General features: G+C 35.6%; 1 protein-coding gene across 1 annotated transcript in view; it reads left to right on the top strand.

Annotated features, from left to right (window-relative positions):
* LOC149796891 (uncharacterized) overlaps positions 1-21779 on the top strand; it is a 217130-nt gene that overhangs the window by 95088 nt on the left and 100263 nt on the right. Inside the window, exons 4-6 of the mRNA XM_089961541.1 lie at positions 3387-3547; positions 5612-5714; positions 15223-15274. Coding sequence (XP_089817667.1) covers positions 3387-3547; positions 5612-5714; positions 15223-15274 — 316 coding nt within the window. The remainder of the gene's footprint in view (positions 1-3386; positions 3548-5611; positions 5715-15222; positions 15275-21779) is intronic.

The following is a 21779-nucleotide window of genomic DNA, read 5'->3' as shown; positions in this document are numbered from 1 at the left end:
AAGGAAAAAAACATCATAACTGCTGCGAGGGAAATATTACATGGAGTGTTGATTGGAAGAGATGACCATTATTGTGAATCCTGATGGAAAGGAAAAACTGTGGAGAAAGAACTGAGAAATGGAAAGGTTACTGTTTCGCTCACCTTAGGCCTTGGTCCTGACAGTTAAAACTGATGATGTGGGGTTCTTCAACCGTTTTTAATTTTGATGTTCATTTTATAGTGAACAGTACTAAATATTTTAAAACACTTGGAAACATCATGTGATCAGGTATTTTGAAACACTTCTACCAACTGTGGCTGTACCAAGCTGATAATGCATTGGTCCAGTGAAACAGATGAATGGAAAGGGAGGTATAATATTCCATAACTAACATAGATTGCATAGAATCCTGACCTTAACCCAATATCAAATATCGGGTTAGTTTTGAAGAAAAAAAGTAATTAACAATACCCAAAGTAAATATCAGAACTCTTGAAGGTCTGAAAACTCGACACCCTCACACCTGGGAAATTGCATGCATGCATCCATGCATGCATCCATCCATCCATGCATACATACATACATACATACATACATACATACATACAGTCTTTGGTGCATGTCAGTCTACATCTTTGTTTGCACTAGTCAGTGTCATTAAAGTTTATAAAAACTGTAAGATGGCAGTTAATATCTGTTTTGAACAATATATTTGGCAATTAAAATATTCAAGTTTTGTAGTAATCTGTGGTTTTACAATGTAATCTGGTATTGCAATGTAATCTGTGCTATTGCAATGTAATATGTGGTATTGCACTGTAATCTGTGGTTTTGCAATTGCAATGTAATCTGTGGTATTACAATTGCAATGTAATCTGTGGTATTGTAATGTAATATGTGGTATTGCAATTGCAATGTAATCTGTGGTATTACAATTGCAATGTAATCTGTGGTATTGCAATGTAATCTGTGGTATTGCAATTGCAATGTAATCTGTGGTATTGCAATGTAATCTGTGGTATTGCAATTGCAATGTAATCTGTGGTATTGCAATGTAATCTGTGGTTTTGCAATGTAATATGTGGTATTGCAATGTAACATCTTTGATGGTTGCTAGTATAACATATTTTTGCTGTTGAAGGTTCACAAATGACACTGAAGTTTTAATTTATTTTCCAGTCAAATTATTAACCAAAGGGACTAACTTTATGCCAGATACACAGTTTGTCATTTAACCAATAAGTTATTAATTCGAAAAGAATTGTAATTAGAAAAAGGAATTATTATAATAAATGGTGGTAGGTAATGAGTGAACATGAAAGTTAAATGAGAGCGAGATCCTGAATGGAAAATTCTACAGTGTAGAACATTTCAGGTGAACCAGATATTCAAACCTGTTAATATCTTTGCAAGTTACTTAAGCAGTTTAAAATGTTTATTACAATAATGTAGGTGTCTAAGGAAAAAATGACAAGACAACAAAGTTAGGGTTGCAAAACTGTCAGATCAAGTAAGATTAATTTCTTTTCTAGTACTACTAGTACATAAAGAACTGTTTCCTTTAAAATGTTGCATGACCCCCAGATTTGGCGGACTGGGGACACACTGACCCTGCCCTTGCAAGCTTAGATGCAACACTGTCTACAATGCATTTAGATACATGTAGTAAGTATAAACCATGATTACTTGGGTGGTGCTCACCAGTTTCATACTTTGCATAAGGTTAGAATTTTAAAGAAAAAGAATCTTCTTGGGTTTCCTCACTGGTTATGCTTGCTATTTAAAAACAAACCTTATATTTCTTGGATACTGTTCAAAGAACCTTTAATTCTCTTTATTTTGGTTGTGATTGATGGGTGTAATATGGGTTATAGAGTATACAGCTTAGCCTTACTCCTGATGTACACCTTTCAAAAAACTGCCAGCTCCTCTTAGTCATTCTCATTTCAGGACTTAAGAGGTAAATTGTGCAATAACTTTTCTACTTTTTATATATTTGGTAGTTCATTCCATGCACTTTCAGAAGCTTGTGTTGTCTAGTCTGGCAAAATTAATTTTCCCTATTTTAGTAGCTGCTAAAAATAGTATACTTTAGACTAACTCCAGCTGATTTTTTTTAGCACAAGGGAGCAGTCATTTTAGATAGCTGTGTGCTTAGATCATGTACAATATCCACAAGTACAATATCCAAGGAAATTTTAGTCACAGTACATGAAAGTAATATAGAGGTATACCAGTGTTCTCTCCAATGTGCATGTTGCAAATGTAAACAAATTAATATTACACCTGCTACTCTCTAAGAAGTTTATAATATCTGTAGAGCGCCCTTCTATAAAATATTTTGTTTTCCCACAATGCATTTAGACAGTATAATTATCTAGGTATTTTGTTTCCCCCACTATGCTTTGAGACAGTGTAAACATTGTTTCTTAACTAGGTATTTTGTTTCTCCACAATGCATTTAGATAGTATAAATCATTTTTGCCTAACTAGGTGGTTTGTTTTCCCCTCAGGCATTTAGACAGTGTAAATCCTGGTTTCTTAGCTAGATATTTTGTTTCCCCAGAATGCATTTAGACAGTCTAAACCATGGTTTCTTAACCAAGTATTTTGTTTCCCAACAGTTCATTTAAGTAGTTAGGTATTTGTTTCCCCACAATGCATTTGGATAGGATAAAACTATGGTTTCTTAAATAGGTATAATGCATTTAGAAAGTATAAATCATTTTTGGTTAACTAGGTGTTTTGTTTTCCCACAATGCCTTTAGACAGTATAAACCATGGTGTCTTAAATAGGTATAATGCATTTAGAAAGTATAAATCATTTTTGGTTAACTAGGTTTTTTGTTTTCCCACAATGCCGTTAGACAGTATAAACCATGGTGTCTTAAATAGGTATAATGCATTTAGAAAGTATAAATCATTTTTGGTTAACTAGGTGTTTTGTTTTCCCACAATGCCTTTAGACAGTATAAATCATGGTGTCTTAAATAGGTATAATGCATTTAGATAGTATATGCCATTTTTGCTTTATTGGGAATTTTGTTTTCCCACATGCAGTACATTGAATTCTACATGGCAGCTAGACATAATTGATTAGTGAAAACTTTCAAGATAACTATTATTTAAGAATCCTTCATAAATGTTAGCCTTAAGTATAACATGCTTAATTTTCTGCAAAAGGATGAAGTACAATGGTATAAATTCATTTTGTCTTGTGAGTGCCACTTTGCACAAATTTCATTGTTGTTACAAACCATGAATTAAAGAGATCAACAATGATATTTCCATCGAAAGAATAGGTCCCCTTCACAATCTGTGAATTTAAGTATATATTTTATGAAAGTAAAACATTTAGCTACAAAAGTATGGATGTACATTATTTATTTCATGCTATATTTCAGTCACTGTGAAGGCTACACCACTCGTGATGACCCTCGAAATGACCCTGATTATATTGAGCCCCCCAAACCTCGAGAAATAGAACTTGTACGTGATCCAATTAAAGGTTTTGGTTTTGTTGCTGGAAGTGAAAAGCCTGTCATTGTCCGCTTTGTAACTGAAGGTGAGATATATATATATATATATATATATATATATATATATATATATATATATATATATATATATATATATATATATATATATATATATATATATATATATTCTTAGAAACTCGATGTAGAGTTGATTCGCTAACAGCAGGACCCAGATATATTTCCATAGCAACAAATAGTGAAAAATTATTTTACAATTCATTTCCTTGAAATAATTCAAATTAGTTGCTTACATGTCATTTTCAGAATATGTCTGCTAAAGAATATCTTTGTTCATATATATCTAACAAAATTGTCAATTTTAATTTTGAATACTGCTGTAGTTACTTAAAAAGTATGCCTTTTGAACTTGTTAAAATTCTCCTCTTGGTTGAAAACTGCAGAATTTTTACATGAATATAACCACACAATGTATTCAGGTATCAAATGACAGCAAAATCTAAAATGCCCATAAATTTGGTTTGTGGAAATTTTTCTGGTCCGTATTTTTCATTTTAATTCAAAATTGAAAACTGAACAGAAATGAAAATCCCAAGAAAACCATAACATTTTCTTTATTTCCCTAGCATGTTAGGTCACCAAATTATTCTTAATAATTTAGAGTGGAAGCCTCTGTTCTGTGCACATGTTGAACCAAATTAGATTGACAGTATAGGACCTAATGCATATAATTGCGTGCAAGTCAAGTCCAACTGCAGACAACATAGACCCTGATTTGCTGTCACATAATGTGTCAGTAGATCAGGGTTTGTGTTGCTTGTTCTACTGATTGTTTCTGAAAAACTGCATAGACCCAGATCTGCTGACGCAGTAATGAATAACATCTGTATGTGTGCAGTTTGCACTGGACTTTGCTTGTAAGCATGTATATATAGTATTATGCAAGCAGTGCCTGAGCAGAATGTTTTGTTTATGCTCCATTCCATGAAGTGGTTGAAGATATAGAGTTTCTTTTGTATGTCTACCCATCCTTAAATCTATCTGTCCATCACATGTTGCTTTGGGTTATATTTTTATGTTTAGGTAGAGTTTTCAGCCACTGATGGAGCTACGGTGGTGTCCATGTTTCAATAATATATTTCTAATTGAATTATTTCTTTCTTAAAAGTATATAAAGCACCTCTCACTATAAAGCCCTTCATTTTAACTTGTACATGCATCTGTACATTATTGTAAGGTAGTCTCAGTATAAGGTGGCATACTATATGAATTTAATGGGTAGTGTTATAATGAGAGAGTACTACATGTATCATGTACATCAAAGATGGATTCACTATAGGGCAAGCTTCCATGGGTAGTGTTATAATGAGTGAGTACTATATCATGTTCTTTATTGTAATGCTATCTCACTATAGAGAGATATACTGGGCAGGTTATAATGGGGGAGTTCTATATAGAGATATACTGGGCAGGTTATAATGGGGGAGTTCTATATAGAGATATACTGGGCAGGTTATAATGGGGGAGTTCTATATAGAGATATACTGGGCAGGTTATAATGGGGCAGTTCTATATAGAGATATACTGGGCAGGTTATAATGGGGGAGTACTGTATAGATATGTACTAGACAGGTTATAATGGGGGGAGTACTGCAAAGAGATATAATGGGCAGGTTATAATGGGGGAGTACTGTATATAGATATACTGGGCAGGTTATAATGGGGGAGTACTGTATAGATATATACTAGACAGGTTATAATGGGGGAGTTCTGTATAGAGATATACTGGGCAGGTTATAATGGGGGAGTTCTGTATAAGGATATACTAGGCAGGTTATAATGGAAGAGTACTGTGTACTTACGGTAATGTTCCTAAAGATTCTTGCAAAGAAAATAAAATGAAGTACTTCAATTTGTTTATGCTTTGGAGCTTTTCACAATAGATTAGTTGCTCAGATTTTGTTTTAAATAATTTTTTACAGATCCTATAAATTTCAAATACTAAGTATTTTGTTTTCATCAGAACAACAAACATACACTTTCATAACTTAGAAGCATTGCTCCAGTTGCAAACATGACCATTTGAGAGGTTCAAGTATTGGATAATCTTGCATGGTAATTTTTTATTCCAGGTGGACCTAGTGTTGGATTGTTGTTACCTGGAGATCAGCTATTGAAAATTAATGGTCAGGATATAAAGAAAGCACCTCGGGAATATGTTATTGATCTTGTCAGGTAACAAGAAGTTTACACTTTTAACATAAAACTTTAAATTAAAGATGGTTGGGTTTATGTTGTGGCCTTGAATCTGTTGTACAGTGGAAGTCATCCATATGTTGAAATCGTCTGGTATAAAAACTGCAAAATAATTGATTTTCATATGTATCACATTTTTTGGTTTTATTTTCAGCACTTAAATATGTTGATTGGGGAAAGGGTTTTGTTGTTTCTAGAAAAGGATAATTTTTCATATGGTCTCGGAATTCATGGTTTTCAACATTCTCAGTGTTCACATAAACTGGTGCCCAATGAAAAATAGTAAATTTTTAGTAACCGATCATTTGTATTTTTCACAGTGGGAGAAAGAATAATGCAGACTAGATTATTGTCATTCAGAAAGTAGAATTTTGTCAGTATATAACAGGAAAGATACAAAAGTCAAACTGTCATGGTTGGGAATCAAACCTGGCTTGTTTGAGTCAAGGTCATGCAAAAATACTGCCAGAAACTAAAAGGTTCAGATAATCTAGGCTAGATAGCAGTTGGCTTGGTATATGATGACCACTGCAATATATGCCGGCAATCAATCAACTCTAATGTATATTGTTGCACCCCAGAAAAATATATTAGATGTGTATTTCTTTTACTAGGAGCAATATCACACAAAAAAATTTAGTTTTACACTTTTGTACTTTACACAGTGTATTTTGGTCATACTTCACTGAGCACAGCAGAAACTTTGCATTGTAATTATTTCTGAATGATAGTAAAAGTACCTTGATTACATTATGGTCATTGAAATATTTAATAAGCTGAAACTAAAATTAACATTTTTAGCTGTACTGGTCTTAGACAAAAAGAATTTATGGGATGGCTTGTTGTCATTCATCAACCAGCATTTCTTTATCCATTAGCACCAGTTTTTATTGTTGTTAATCCTCCTAAACTACTTGGAGAATCACAATGAACTTTACATGCACAATCATCTCAAGGTCTAGTTGATCCCAACTGAAAATGGTGCTGCTCACACATCCAATATGGCCACCAATGCAGCCATCTTTAAATTCTTGTCACTGCTTATCCAACACTGGGATTTCAGTAGAAGAATTATTATGTTGCCTAATTGGTCTTAAATGGTGCAGTTCTGATGGCCAACCATCTTGAAAATGTTGTTATGTCTGCTTCTGTTCAGAAGGTCATATTAGCATGGGCTTTTAATCAGAAGACTTCTTATGATGCTGTTTATGTGGGTGTGTGATTAGGATTTTTTAATGAGCTTTAACAATTTTTCAATCATAACGTCATGATGTCTTGGGTGTTGTAGTTTATAGTGATGTCTAGCACTGGGGCATCATGCCACAGACATGTAGCATTATGTGCCACCCAGTCACATTTTCCAGGTACCAGGGTGACCAGTCCTAACACTAACCTCTTAATGCTGAGTGCCTGGTGAGGCAGCTGTTAGTACCATTTTTGTAAGTCTTTGGTATGACTCAGCTGGGGTTTGAACCTGCAACCTCCAGCATCTGAGGCATATGCTCTAACCACTAGGCCACTGGAGCGGCCTGTCTGTTTGGTCCTAAATGTAAATGCTGCTGTTTGGACTTCCAGTCTGGCCACATTGGATGTCTGGGCAGAAGCATTTCTTCTGGTGTCTAGTTGGTCTTAAATAAAGATGTGCTGGTCTGAAATCTAATATGACCACTGGAGCTGCCATCTTGAAAATCGCCTCTCTACTCCTCCTAGATGGAAATTCTTATCAACTTGGGGTTTTCACCCAAGGTCTAATTATGATATCATAGTTGATACTTATCAGACTGGTGCCAATATGACCTAAGGGATTTTTGTGTGAGAAAAAGTTAAAATATACAAGTTTGAATGGACAGGAAAAACACAATCAGCAGTTACCAGTATCAAGTTTCTGTTTAGCAAGCAGTCGGTGTGAGAATTTGGAAAACATATCAATATCTGGGATGGATGAGGGTGAAACAATGACAGATCTGGGTAAATGGGTCAGCAACATGAAAAATCAGGATAACTGGGTCATATTTGTGCTGTTTCAGCACCATTTAGTTATGCTGTGATCTGGGGGGTATGGGGCAGCGAGTGTCCTTCATTTAGTAGTGGTTAGCCAATCATATTTTGTATGTAAGGAAAGTGGGTGTGGGATTATTATATATATAGCATGATTTTAGACACTTAAACAGTATGGGTTGAGGAATTCTCACCATGAAATATGAATCTGCTCTATCATTCAACACTTGTGTGCATCAAAGAGGTAAATAAGTGTCATGAAATGGGCATCAAACTAATGAACTAGTCAGGAGTCCAAGCAATAAAAAACAAATGTCACAAATGTCATGAAATGGGCATCAAACTAATGAACTAGTCAGGAGTCCAAGCAATAAAAAACAAATGTCACAAATGTCACAAAATGGGCATAATGCTAATATTAGCAGATATAAGGTAGGGAATATCAGAAGACAAGTTCTCACTCCAGGAAAATGACCACCCTATAAAGAGCTGAATATAAGTATCTGGGCTGTTTGTTTAAGACTACGGATACATTCAGATATCTTGTGTCAACCTTTGTTAAAAAGAAACTTTAATGTCTTGTATGAACCTACTGAGCATTCTCTGGTTTAGCATGTAACAAAATATAGTCAACTCTGTCAATAGCAGCCACCATGAGAAAAAGCCAAAATATCTTTAGTAGGCAGGTGATCTCTTTATGCAGGTTCACCATGCACATTTGGTTTCTGAACAAATACCATGCAGCAAATACTGTTATTATTATTATTATTATTATTATTATTACTATTATTTGGAATAGATTTAACTTTAGTACACTATTCAACAAATTATAAAACACATGTATGTTCTCTCCCAAAGTTGTTCCACACAAGATTACTGTGTTCTGCTCTTTTTATTCCAGTGTAAACAAATTTTAAAAAGAAATTCACGGATCTTAGTTTTGATTCTGCACCTTGACAAAACACTAATTTCACTACTAATTGACAGCTTACATGTGAATGTGAAACAGAGGACGGACTCTGTGTTCAGTTAACTTGTACAATTAGACTTTGGAACAGCTGTTAACACTTCAAACAATATTTGGATTAGCCAGTTGCATCTTGTTAAGATCAAAAGATCTGGCTTATGTGAGGTGGCCATTGATGAAATAGGAATAAGCTTAGTGTGGTTATTGTTATGAACTAATGAGCTGAAAGTTTACCTGCCTTTACAGACAAGCTTTGAAAATATTTAATAATGCATGACCCAAATAAAATGGGATAAATTCATATATGTCCTCATAGACTGACAATTTTGTCAGTCATAGCTTCAATTAACGGGAAAATAAAATAACTAAGAACATGAAAAGTATATGTCACACTTTCAAAAAGTGACTCATATCTACTTTGACTACACAGTTATTTTTCTCACCATCCACTGAAGAAATTGCTTTGACCCTCACCCTCCAATGACAGAAACTGCCTTGCATTCAAATTTGACATATTAATACAATGAGATGCAGTAACACTGACACTGGTGAGTACAAGTGATATAAGAAATTTTTACACATCAATTCACATTTCTAATCTTTCATCTAAACAATGCCCACCTTATCAAACAAAAGTTTAATTCACTGTTAATATACTTCATTGACTACTTAAAGCATAGAGAAACCATTATTTGGTTAGGAAACAGCAGTCTTTTGACCTCTGATAGCACTGGTCTACAGCCAAAATGCTTCCAAAATAAATGTAGTCAAACTTTAATAATTCTGGGTGTCTGAGAATGAAAATGATGCTTAAAAGTGTTGATTGGCTCTAGTTTTAAAGATATGATACTGGGTCAGTATATAATAATAATAATAATAATAATAATAATGAGGACTTTGTATCGTGCCTAATCTTTAGAAGCTCTAAGCACTTTACAACATCAGACAACACCTATAAGATAAAAAACTTATCTAATGATATGATTACAAACACAAACACCATGAAATTAGAAAACATGCAAAGAAACCATGCTGAGAATATTTAAAGTAGGAAACATTATTAGGTCTTTAAGTTTGTTATTGCAGTCAAAATAAGTGAGTTTTGAGAGCACTCTTGAATGTGATCACTGTGTCTTTGTGTCTAAGTTCAGTGGGCAATTCATTCCACGTTGCTGGGCCCTGGTATGCAAAAGAACGCTGTCCATATGACTTTGTTTTCATAGTGGGAATAATGAGTATACGATTGTCAGAAGAGGAGCGTAAGTATCTTGCTGGTGTGTACACATGGGTGAGGTCGGATAGGTATGTTGGACTAGAGTCTGTCACTGAAATGTAGCACAGGGAACAAATTTTGTGTTTGATTCTGGATCGAATGGATAGCCAGTTTAGGGTACAGAGCAGCGGGGAGGTGTGTTCTGATTGTGGTACTCTAAGTATGATCCGAGCAGCTGTGTTTTGAACTTTTTTAAGTTTTTGGAATATATATTGAGATGAACCAGACAGAATTGAGTTACAGTAGTCCAGTCTTCAAAGTACTAATGAACACACAAGTGTTTTAGTGGCATCAACTGAAAGATATTTATGAATTGAGCTGATGTGTCTCAGCTCAAGATATGCAGCCTTGCATATGTTCATCAGATGTTGGTGCAATGTGAGAGTACTGTCCAGAGTAACACCTAGGTTTCGTACTGATTGTGTGAATTTAATGTTGGTGTTGCTGACATTTATTGTTTGAGGTAAAGGATGTGAATGAGAAAGTCTTTGTGTTGTAATCAGAATGGCCTTAATTTTATCATCATTCATCTGCAGCTTGTTACATGTCATCCATGATTTCACATCAGAAATGCACCTCTCTACACCTTGGATGGTAGCATCAACTTCAGTTGGGTGGCAAGATTTGTATATTTGAGTGTCATCAGCGTACAATTGGTGAGACACTGGATGATGATCTATGACACTTGAGAGCAGCTGAGTGTATACAATGAAGAGAACAAGTCCAAGAACAGACCCCTGTGGAACACCACAATATAGATCAACTGGGATGGAGTGTATTCCATTTGCAGACACAATTTGTGACCTGTTGACTAAGTAGGACTTGAACCACAGTAAGGCTATATCATGAATGCCAAATATATGCTGGAGACGGTGAAGTAATATATCATGGTCTATTGTGTCAAATGCTGCAGACAAATCAAGGAGGGTGAGGGCTGTAATCTTTCTGCTATCCAACGCAGAGAGAATGTCATTAACTACTTTTAGAAGAGTAGTTTCAGTACTGTGGCAAGGGTGATATGCAGATTGTACATTGCTAAAATAACTGTTTGAATTCAGATGAGATACAAGCTGGGATAGAACAACCTTTTCTTAGATTTTTGATATGAATGGAAAATTAGAAACTGGGCGGTGTTCTTTAAATCATTATGGTCTAGTGTTGGTTTCTTCAGCAGAGGCTTTACAATGGCAGTTTTGAAAAAATGATGGGAATTCCCCTGATGAGAGAGAGGTATTAATAACATCAGTTAGTGATGGCAATACTGGATCTAAGTCCTTTGACTTGGGAATGGCGGAGGATAAGTGAGCTATAAAGCGAAGGGATCTCAATTTAAACCAGAAATGACTAAAATACATCTTTGGCTGGATCTGTGAATAAATCTATGACTGGGTTTGGACAGTACTTGCTTTTTAGGCAAAACAATGAATGATGCAAACTGAAGTTGGTATTGCATCATACGTAATCTGAACTGCATAATGTTATTCCTAGAAGTCATGGGTGATGCAATATAACTAAGCTTACATCACTCAGCTGAACATGTTACCCTATATCAGCTCTAGAAATCATACAGTTTCATGCTTTTATATTGGTCAGTGTTTGATTTTGCAAACGGACACATTTCTGTTTAGCCAAAGTGAGCAGAGATGTCTCGTACTTGTGTGAACAATGCAGATAATTTCTTCTATGCTTGTGGTGAAATGACTTTTGCTTCACAAAAGCACAGTATAACCACTGTGGTTAAGAAAGACTATTACCTTCATTTTTGGGTGCTAAATTGGAGATCATGACAAGAGGTGGGCCCCACACATATGCTGCAACATTTGTGCAACAAATCTTCGCCAGTGGTAGAAACAGGCAAACGAAATCTATGCCTTTTGCAGTGCTGATGATTTGGAGATAGCCAACAGATCGTAGCAGCAATTGTTACATCTGCATGGTGCCTTCAGCTGGGAAAGGTGTGTCAAAGAAGAAAATTATACTGTGCACTATCCAAACATTCCATCAGCTATGTGCCCAGTACCCCACAGAGAAGGACTGCCGGTTCCTGATGCACCAGTATCATTCTCACTTGAGTCAGATGAGGAAGAGGAAGAAGATGAAACTTCTAATCCTGAACCATCAATGTCAATTTTCTCCCATCCTCCTCCTCTTAACCATTTCTCATAACACAAAATGAACTGAATGACATTGTTCGGGATTGCCAAGAGTAAGGCAGAGCTGTTGGGTTCCAGACTTAAACAGTAGAATCTCCTGGCACGTGATGTTATGGTTTCAATGTTCTATGACAATCAAAAGGTTCTTGTCCCATTCTTCTTCATGGAAGGTGATCTTGTACCCTGCAACAACATTGATGGTGTGATGGCAGCCCTCAACATTGTTCATGATCCAGATGAGTGGAGACTGTTCATTGATTCATTAAAGAAGAGCCTTAAATCTGTTTTGCTGCATGATGGCAACGTTTTGCCATCAATTCCAGTTGGTCATGCAGTCCTTATGAAGGAAACCTATGAAAACATGAAACAACTTTTGAGGTGTATAAACTATGACCAGCATCAGTGGCAGCTTTGTGGCGATTTGAAGGTTCTTGCTCTCTTGCTGGGTCTGCAGACTGGATACACAAAGTACTGCTATTTTCTCTGCGAATGGGATAGTTGTTGTGATAGAGATTTACGCTACATCATGAGAGATCTACCACTGACAGTCTTTAGAGCCTGGGAGGAAAAGTGTTTAGCATCCACCACTTGTTGAGTCCAGGATGATTTTGTTACCACCCTTGCACATCAAGCAAGGTCTGAAGAAGAACTTTGTCAAGGCCATGGACACAACACAAGCAGCTTTCAAGTACCTCTGTGGAAAATTTCCAAGGTTAAGTGAAGCTAAGATAAATGAAGATGTCTTTGTTGGTCCTCAGATTTGTGAATTTCTTTGAGATGATCTATTTGACCATGTACTGCACAGCAAGGAAAAGACGGCATGGAAAGCCTTCTATTTAGTGGCAAAATTTTTTCTCAGAAACAGTAAGGCAGACAACTACAGGGAGTTGGTGGAAAACCTCCTCAGGGCATACAAAAGCCTTGGTTGCAGCATGTCACTAAAGATACATTTTTTGCACTCTAGATTTTTTCCACCAAACTGTGGAGCAGTGAGCTATGAGCACGGTGAGTGATTTCACCGGGACATTGCAACAATGGAGAAATGCTATCAGGGCAAATGGAGCCCATCAATGCTTGCAGACTATTGCTGGACAGTGACAAGAGATGCTTCATTTAATGAATACAAATGACAATCCAAGAAGTACCAAGTAGACAGTGAATAAGGACTAAACTATGTACTTATATATACATAATAGTTTTTTGCCATTTGTTTCATAATACATTTTATTTATGTAACCCTTTTGCTGTTTTTTAAAGTGTTACATAAACAGGACACTCAGGTGAAATATTATCATGTAAAGCAACCATAAACACAGGAAAAGACCTATCTACACAATATACATAGACATAAACTCTAAAAACTTAAATATCTTGGAAACAGTATCTAATCAGTTGTTTTAATTGTCATATTTGAATTCAGCACATCAAAATAAATAATAAATAGCACATTTTATCTCTGAAGCAGACAACTTCTAAAAAATTGTACACCAGAGTAGCAGCTGACCATTATTACATGACCGTTGTGTAGAAAATTTGTAGAGGTTAGTGGGGTGGGTGGGTGGATTAGAATTGCCATTGTGACATGTTACAGCTATATAAAGGTGACCATTTGGACAGGTTTGACTGTCTTTGACATGCCAAGACCAATATTTTTCTGAAGAATGGGGTGCAGACTTTGTTGCAAGAATTAAAAAAACTATTCCCTAGAAACATTCTTTGATTTGATCAAGAGAAAACATGTTAAAAATCACTGATTTGTTACAAAGATTGACAACAATTGAAAAATCAGTGATCAGATACATTTATTTTTAAAGATATGGAACAGTATCAACAACGTTATAGTAACTTGAAATCTTGGATATCATATCCAGACAGTATGACTAAAAATTCAGTTTTACTCAAATGTTCTTTTCAATTATATTGTAAAAGCAAAGTGTAAAAGAGATAAAATTTGAAGAAAATTAATAAAATTATTATCAACAAAAGCTTAAGGTAGTGAGAAATTAAAGTATTGAAAATACTTAAATAGAATCTTGCCCTAAATAACAAATGTTCATAATACCAATTTAACATAAGCTTTACAAAATTGAGACTAAGACAGGATGATTTAAAGCCATTCAAAGGTCATTTGGAATATAAAATTTCTGTTACAATGAAAAGAAGATAACTACATTTTCTGAGACACAACATATCTTTTTTATCATAGGAAAATTAACATACTGATTAACACACAGACACATACATACATACATACATACATACATACATACATACATACATACATACATACATATAATTTTAATGATCTCAATAATTCTTTTTAAAAAATGGGATATTTTTTCTTTTTGATTGCATGATTACATAGCTCCTGTAGCATGGGAAATGGTATATGAAATGCAATTGCATCACCCCTCAAGTATGGGAAAAGGTATATAAAATGCGATCACATAGCCCCTGTAGTATGGGAAATTGTATATGAAATGTGATGTCATATCCCCTGTATTATGGGAAATGGTATATGAAATGCGATTACATAGCCCGTATAGTATGGGAAATGGTATATGAAATGTGATTACATAGCCCCTGTAGTATGGGAAATGATATATGAAATTGAATTACATAGCCCCTCTAGTATGGGAAATGGTATATAAAATGCAGTCACATAGCCCCTGTATTATGGGAAATGGTATATGAAAAGTGATCACATAGCCCTTGTATTATGGGAAATGGTATATGAAATGTGATCACATAGCCCCTGTATTATGGGAAATGGTATATGAAATGTGATTACATAGCCCCTGTAGCATGGGAAATGGTATATAGATGTGATCACATAGCCCCTGTAGTATGGGAAATGGTATATAAAATATATTCACTTTTAGGTCAAGTCCATATGTAAATTGCACAAACCTAGATCTGTCAACTCATAATGCACCAGCAGATCTGGTTCAGTGCAGTTTGTTAAGAGTACTGAGTAGAACAAACAACATTGATCCTGATCTGCAGGTACATTATGTCAGCTCAGGATCTTTGTTGTTTGCAGTTTTACCCAGCTTATAAGCAAGTATATATAGTATGTCTTGTTGAATTTTTCAGATCCTGTAAAAATGCCATAACTCTCACAGTCTGCCAACCCTACAGTGATAATGTAAGTACACTTATTCTGAAATGAATTGAAACTTTTTGACTTCAAGCTGCATGGACACTCTTGTTTGAGGACACAAAGTTTGGATTCTATCCAGTCTTGAAATGTGAAGCTGTTGTCAGTAGGCACAATTTGTATACTATGAATGTATGCAGATGTGGTTTAAACTATGCAACCATCACATTTCTGACATACACAAGGGTTTGGTGAAAATAATGGCTTTTTCTGTCATGATGAGTAAATTCACATTTTCATGCCCAGTAAAAACATACTTTGAGGATGGGATCATGGACAGTTTCAAAGTTATTACCCAGGTACAAGGTCCAAGAAGGTACCAAGATGCTAGAGAACAATGCTAATTGCATAAATGACAGTATGTGTTAATTTCATATTTAAAGCCAAGGTAGCGTGAGATTGCTGGGAGGGGGGCTCGGGCCCAGGCTGGTTGCATAAATAGCTATGATTCATTTTCTCTTTGCTAACCTGAGTTTCTGGCAGGGAACCAACAAAGTTAAGTAACTCCAGTTCCAATGGAAATTCACAGTCTTAGTCATGTCTGTGTTGGAGATCATCATGATAGGTTCGTTTGCCCATTTGTGGCCTAAAATTTTATTTGGCTTCCTCTAAAGTGAGAAGGACAGGTTGGAACTGTCTCTTTCTACCCCTCAAGGATTCCTATGATCCTTTGACAGTTAGGTTGAGAGAAAACTTTTCAGTCCCTCTCTGAGAGGAACCATTCTTTCACAGAAAAAGCCAATGATGTTTGGACCTTCTTTAGAGTCCATAACATTGTGAGAGCAACCTTCCAATGGTCTCGCGTTGCCTTTTCATCTTTTTACATTAAGATTTTGGTGTACCGGAATGATAAGGTATGGCTGTGTAAATGTTTGAAGTTATGCAGAATATGATTGGAAATAGCAGTGCAGTATTTGGACTGCCATATTTTTCTCAGTTTTCTTAAAAATGTGAATATGCAAGTTGATAGTTGTCTCACTCATCCGACAAAGTTGGCATGCCTCTGAAAGTACCACTCTGCCAAAGAAATGATTCTAACCTTCCTTTTAAACATGTTTTGTTCAGAGTCGGTCAAAGAGCTTTATTTTGATAGCAGATGCTTCAGTGGTTAGATTTTAAATCTTGGCCCAATTGTGATGATGAATGAAGCTTAGAACTGTCAAGTGCTACAGTTTTTGCGAATATTCACATACTATTCAGGCTTGCTTCTTATGTTTTGTATTTAAGTTTTGAAATTGATTGATATTGCTAATCTCTCTAAGGATAAACCTTGTAAGAGTAAAGTATAATTAAAAAATACAGTAAGCTTCATGAAACTTGCCCTTCTCCTTTCCTAAGTATAGATCTATAGAAAATGCAGTTTTCAGTGTTCAGTATACTTTTTCACCATAGCAATACGAGTATTGCAAAAGATAGGATTAAACTTTTACCATGGATCCCTCAGATGTCTAAGATTCACATTACAGTGTTACCATTGGAAAAAATCTAAATGTCATAAAGTGCAAAACCTTGAAATTTCAATATTTTGGTTAATTAATTAGTTGACCTGTTTAGAAAATGCTATTCCTCTACACTTGATGAGCTTATTTTTCTAATTTGCATGTTGTAAGAAGATGCATTGTATCCAACAAGTGACTTTCATGGTATTTATTGTCATGCTTCACATTTTTTATCACAGATTTTCAGGTGATGTGAAGCAGAGGTTTCCTATATTTGGGTATTTACAAATGTAATGAGAATGCACGATTTCATGCTGCATGCACATGGGGATGATTCAGACGCAGAAAGAGTTTCTGTTGGCCTGGTTTGAGATAATGTTTTTGGCTTAAATTTACATGAAAAACAATTTCATGAGTGATTTTATGGGAAATTAGTCTGTTCATGATCCACTTTCCTCTTAATGAAAGAATTAAACACAGTGATCACTGCCTCGTTTGTAAAATAACTTCTGTTTTGTTAGCTAACCTGGCCTTAAGGCCAAGTGATCACTACCATACATTTGAAATATCTCTAGTTGTGTTAGCTAACCTGGCCTTAAGGCCAAGTGATCACTGCCATACATTTGATCACTTTGTTAGCTAACCTGGCATGAAGGCCAAGTGATCACTGCCTTATATATGAACTATTCACTTTTCATAGCTAACTTGGCCTTAAGACCAAATGGCCGCTGTCTAATATATGAAACATCTCCCATTTTGTTAGTAAACCAGTCCTTAAAGCCAATTGATCACAGCCTTATACATAAAATATCTCAAAATTTGTTCACTAACCAGGCCTTTAAGGCCAAGAGAGCTTGTTGTATTGTCCAGTTTCAGTTGTGCATCATCCGTCCATCAGCAGTTCATTGTGACAACTCTGGAGTCCATATCTGAGATCTAATTTTGATCAAACTTGGAGTCCATATCTGAGATCTAATTTTGATCAAACTTGGAGTCCATATCTGAGATCTAATTTTGATCAAACTTGGAATATACTGTATATGTATAATAAGAGTTTTCCGTAGGGGTGCAAGATTGAGAGTAGAAAATCCCCTTGGTGTCAGAACTGGGGGTCAGATCAATTAAAAAGCAAACCTTGGTGACAAAGGCTATGTCAAATTAAAAATTTGGTGGTCTCTGTTGCACAAATGAAGGTATGCGATATACAGTCTGTATGTAATCAAGATCTCAGACAAGTTTAATAATGAGTATGATCCAAGGATACTAATGAAATAATTATGCATCTGATTGACTGAGTTTGTGAACATGTGCAAGGCCTTTCTGATCCAGTTTTTATAAAACTCGGAAGATATTCTTATTTCTTCCGTCACCAGAAACTATTCTGGCCACAGATAAAAACTGTTTGCTGCTGCCGCAAACGCAGTTGTCACATCTTAAGTCCTATTACATGATCAGGGGAGATAACAATATGAAAGTCTTCTAGTAATTAGTAATTACTTATGACTGTGTTTTGTGTATATTGTACCTGGGAAAAACAAAGTAGGGTGCTGCAAAATCCACTGAACTCCCAGACATCACCCATTCTCAACTGACATGCAGATGAAGTTGGCCAGTGATCTGTTTTACTCCAGGATCAAAGGAACCGCAAGGGTGACTATTGCCTTGGGCCATAAATTCCAGCTACGCTAACTTATTTTAGATGTTGTAATTAGCTGTAACAGTATTCTAATGAATGCAACTTGAGATTTTTAAAATTCCTATTGTAAATTAAAAGCTTCTGTCCAAATGAAATTTATATGCAATCAGAAAAAATCCCCATTTCTGTTACATTTTTATTTTATTTATAATTAATAGAAATCAAGATACTTTCAGTGGATTTCAGTGGATAGGTATCATTTCCACCCACATATGAAATATGTTCACATATTTAAAGGTATAAAATCAGAAACTAAGTCATTTGGCAAGCAAAAATGGCGTAAGTACATTTTCTGTGAGTGTGAAGTCTATGGATAGAAGTGTTGTCGTGTCACTGATACAAGAGTCATAAAGTGGTTTTCACAAAGACCTGCTAAATTCAGCTCTTATCTGTCATTTTCTATATGTTGCTTGAAAGGTTCAAGTAAATTACCATATGTACTCACTTATAAGATGAGTCCAACTGCAAACTGCATAGACCCAGATATGATGTCAGTTAATGCGCTGGCAAATCTGGGTCTGTGCAGTTTGTTTGGAGTAATCAGTAGAACAAACAGCATATACCCTGATCTGCAGGTGCATTATGCTACAGTGAATTAAGATCTATCTTCTTTTTGCACTTGGGCTTAACTTATAAGTGAGCATATATGGTACACTAATGCATTCCTGCAAATAAATTGTTGCTTTTATTTTCAGTGTCAATAATGAAATTGTGTACTTAATTATTACCTCATCTCAGTGACAGTTTGTAGTTTCATAGCATTTATCCCCAAGGGAAGGGGGCTAAAGTGTTTAGTTTGGTTTTGTGGGGGTTTCACACTATTTTTCAGCACACGGTCATCTATACATGATGGCCGTGATATTTGGTGGGGAATGAAAGAACCACAAACCCGTGGGAAGGAATTGGCAAGCTTTCTCACATATCCGCAATGGTCAGCACCATACTCAAACTAATGTGGACAGAGGTGAGATGAATGAATGATATGTAAAGGTGAGCACCTTAGACCACTTGGCCACCTGGGGCCCCAAGGAACTAAGGGGACTAACTTTGTATATGCAGTTATATTATTAATGCATTCTTGCTCAAGATTTTGAATTTGTATCATGATCAAAAGTTTTTTTTGTATCCAGTATAGTAGTATCTGTAATCATGAGCCTAGAAAGGATGAACATCTTGATGAGTACTAAACCCACATAATAAAGAAGGTCGCATTGACCCATATTTAACTCTTCACTGACTTTGGTTATATTCTGAAAATGTTTCTCAAGAACTGTTTATGCTGTAATAATCTAATTATTGTATGCATCTTGATTAGGACCACTCTGGTGGCCTAGTAGTTAGAGCATCTGCTTTGGTCGTGGGTTCAAACCCTGGCAGAGTCATGCCAAAGACTTGTATAAATGGTAGTTGCAGCCTTGCTAGGCACTCAGCATTAAGATGTTAGTGTTAGAACTGGTCAGCCTGGTGTCAGGATAATGTGACTGGGTGGGACATCATGCTACATGTCTGCGGCATGATACCCCAGTGCTAGACATTACTATGAACTGCCAGAGTGCACACATTGCAGCGATATGACTGAATTTTTTTTAAAGCTACATTAAAAATGCCCACCCATCTCAATTAGTACCACATTCTTCTAGCAAAAGAATGTCATAGTAATGTTCATTTAGATCATGAATGCATGGTGTTTTATAACCCTATATGCCTGGAATCATGAAACTTGATAAGGGAATGTATCTTGATTGGTACTTCATCCTAAACACAAATTGGGTCACAATGACTCATATCTCATACTCAATGACTTTATTTAAATTTTGTGTTTTAACTATATTTCTCAACTCTGTTCATGTTTTGTATCACTACTGTTATTATTCTATACATTTCAGTTAATACCACCTCCGTACGACCAAATAACGTCACTATGACTGACGGCATTGTACATTTCTACTCACTTGGTTTTTGTGGTTTTGGAGGTTTAGCTCATGACCACATGTACAAAATATCTATCTTTCTAGAATCATGAAGCATGGTGAGTGGATGCATCTTAATGAGCATGACACCCCCATTGCCAAATTAGGTCATGATAGCCCATATTTTAATTACATGACACTGACTTGGTTACATTTGGGTGTTGATTTTCATTCCTTAGGTACTGTTTACTCATGAGTCATGAAATTGATGATGTACATCTCTGTTGGTACCACACCCTTACAACAAAGGAAGCTCAACAGTAGGTTTTGTGACATTTTTACATATAACTCGTGACACAAAGCTATATGGATACCATCCTACCTACAATCATTAAACTAGGTCAGTGGAGGCACCTTGATGAGTATTATGCCCATTTTGCACAAAGAGTTCTTTGTGGTCTAATATTTTGGCTTCAGTGATCTTGTTGACTTCTGCATTGCAGCTGACCATGTTAGAATCATTAAAACAGTTAAACTTGATTATTAGATACAATATTACACAATTTAAACTTAAAAAAGGGTCACTGTTACTTACATTTTAGGCTTTACTAAAGCGTGGAATGCATGCATCTCAGAGAGGGCTCAGCTAAAGTTGATCAATGCAATTTTGGATGCATGAACTATGCCTGTATTAGTGGTCATATTTGCTGTTGCTGCAAGGTGATATTAGATTCTGATGCAGATTCAATGAACAATGATTTTCAGAAGAAAGAAAAGAAAACCAAATTAATCTGTGTTGTTTATCATCTCATGATAGCATCTCTTTTAATTCATTTATTTTGGTGTCTTGTGTGCCATGTCACTGCTTTTCATGGGTCAAGATGACATGGGTCTGAATTTATTTCCTGCATGATAATTATCTTTACAATGGCTGCTGGAGACTGTTGGAATTGTCTTTGAAATAAGAGCATTGTACAAACAAGAATATGTTTGTGTATATTTATGACTTATGGTACATATTCTTGCAAGCATTTTCTCTCTTTTTTAAATTTCTTGGTTGATTTTATGATTGCTTTGTAAGTGTTCTTAACTTCTGATTTTATGATTGCTTTGTAAGTTGTTCTTAACTTGTAAAGCAGTATATATTTTGCTGCCACAATTGTTTGAATTGCAGGCATCAGTATAATCTATGTCAGCATATGAATTTGTGAGTACAAGCTCTGTCCCAGTTTTGACACGGAACCAATGAAAACAAAAACCTACATATACTGTTTTGTCTGGGTCTGTATTGCATATTTTATATATGGTTGAAATTACTGTATTGCCTTTAACCGTTCCGGTGGCCTAGTGGTTAGAGCGTCCGCCTTGGATGCAGGAGGTCGTGGGTTCAATTCCCAGCCGAGTCATACCAAAGACTTACAAAAATGGTACTAACAGCTGCCTCGCTT

This window comes from Sinohyriopsis cumingii, chromosome 6 (genome assembly GCF_028554795.1).
Source record: "Sinohyriopsis cumingii isolate HCF-2022 chromosome 6, ASM2855479v2, whole genome shotgun sequence".
In the NCBI taxonomy this organism is placed as follows: domain Eukaryota; kingdom Metazoa; phylum Mollusca; class Bivalvia; order Unionida; family Unionidae; genus Sinohyriopsis; species Sinohyriopsis cumingii.
The sequence above is the reverse complement of the archived record's forward strand: the minus strand, read 5'-3'. Positions and strand labels throughout refer to the sequence as shown.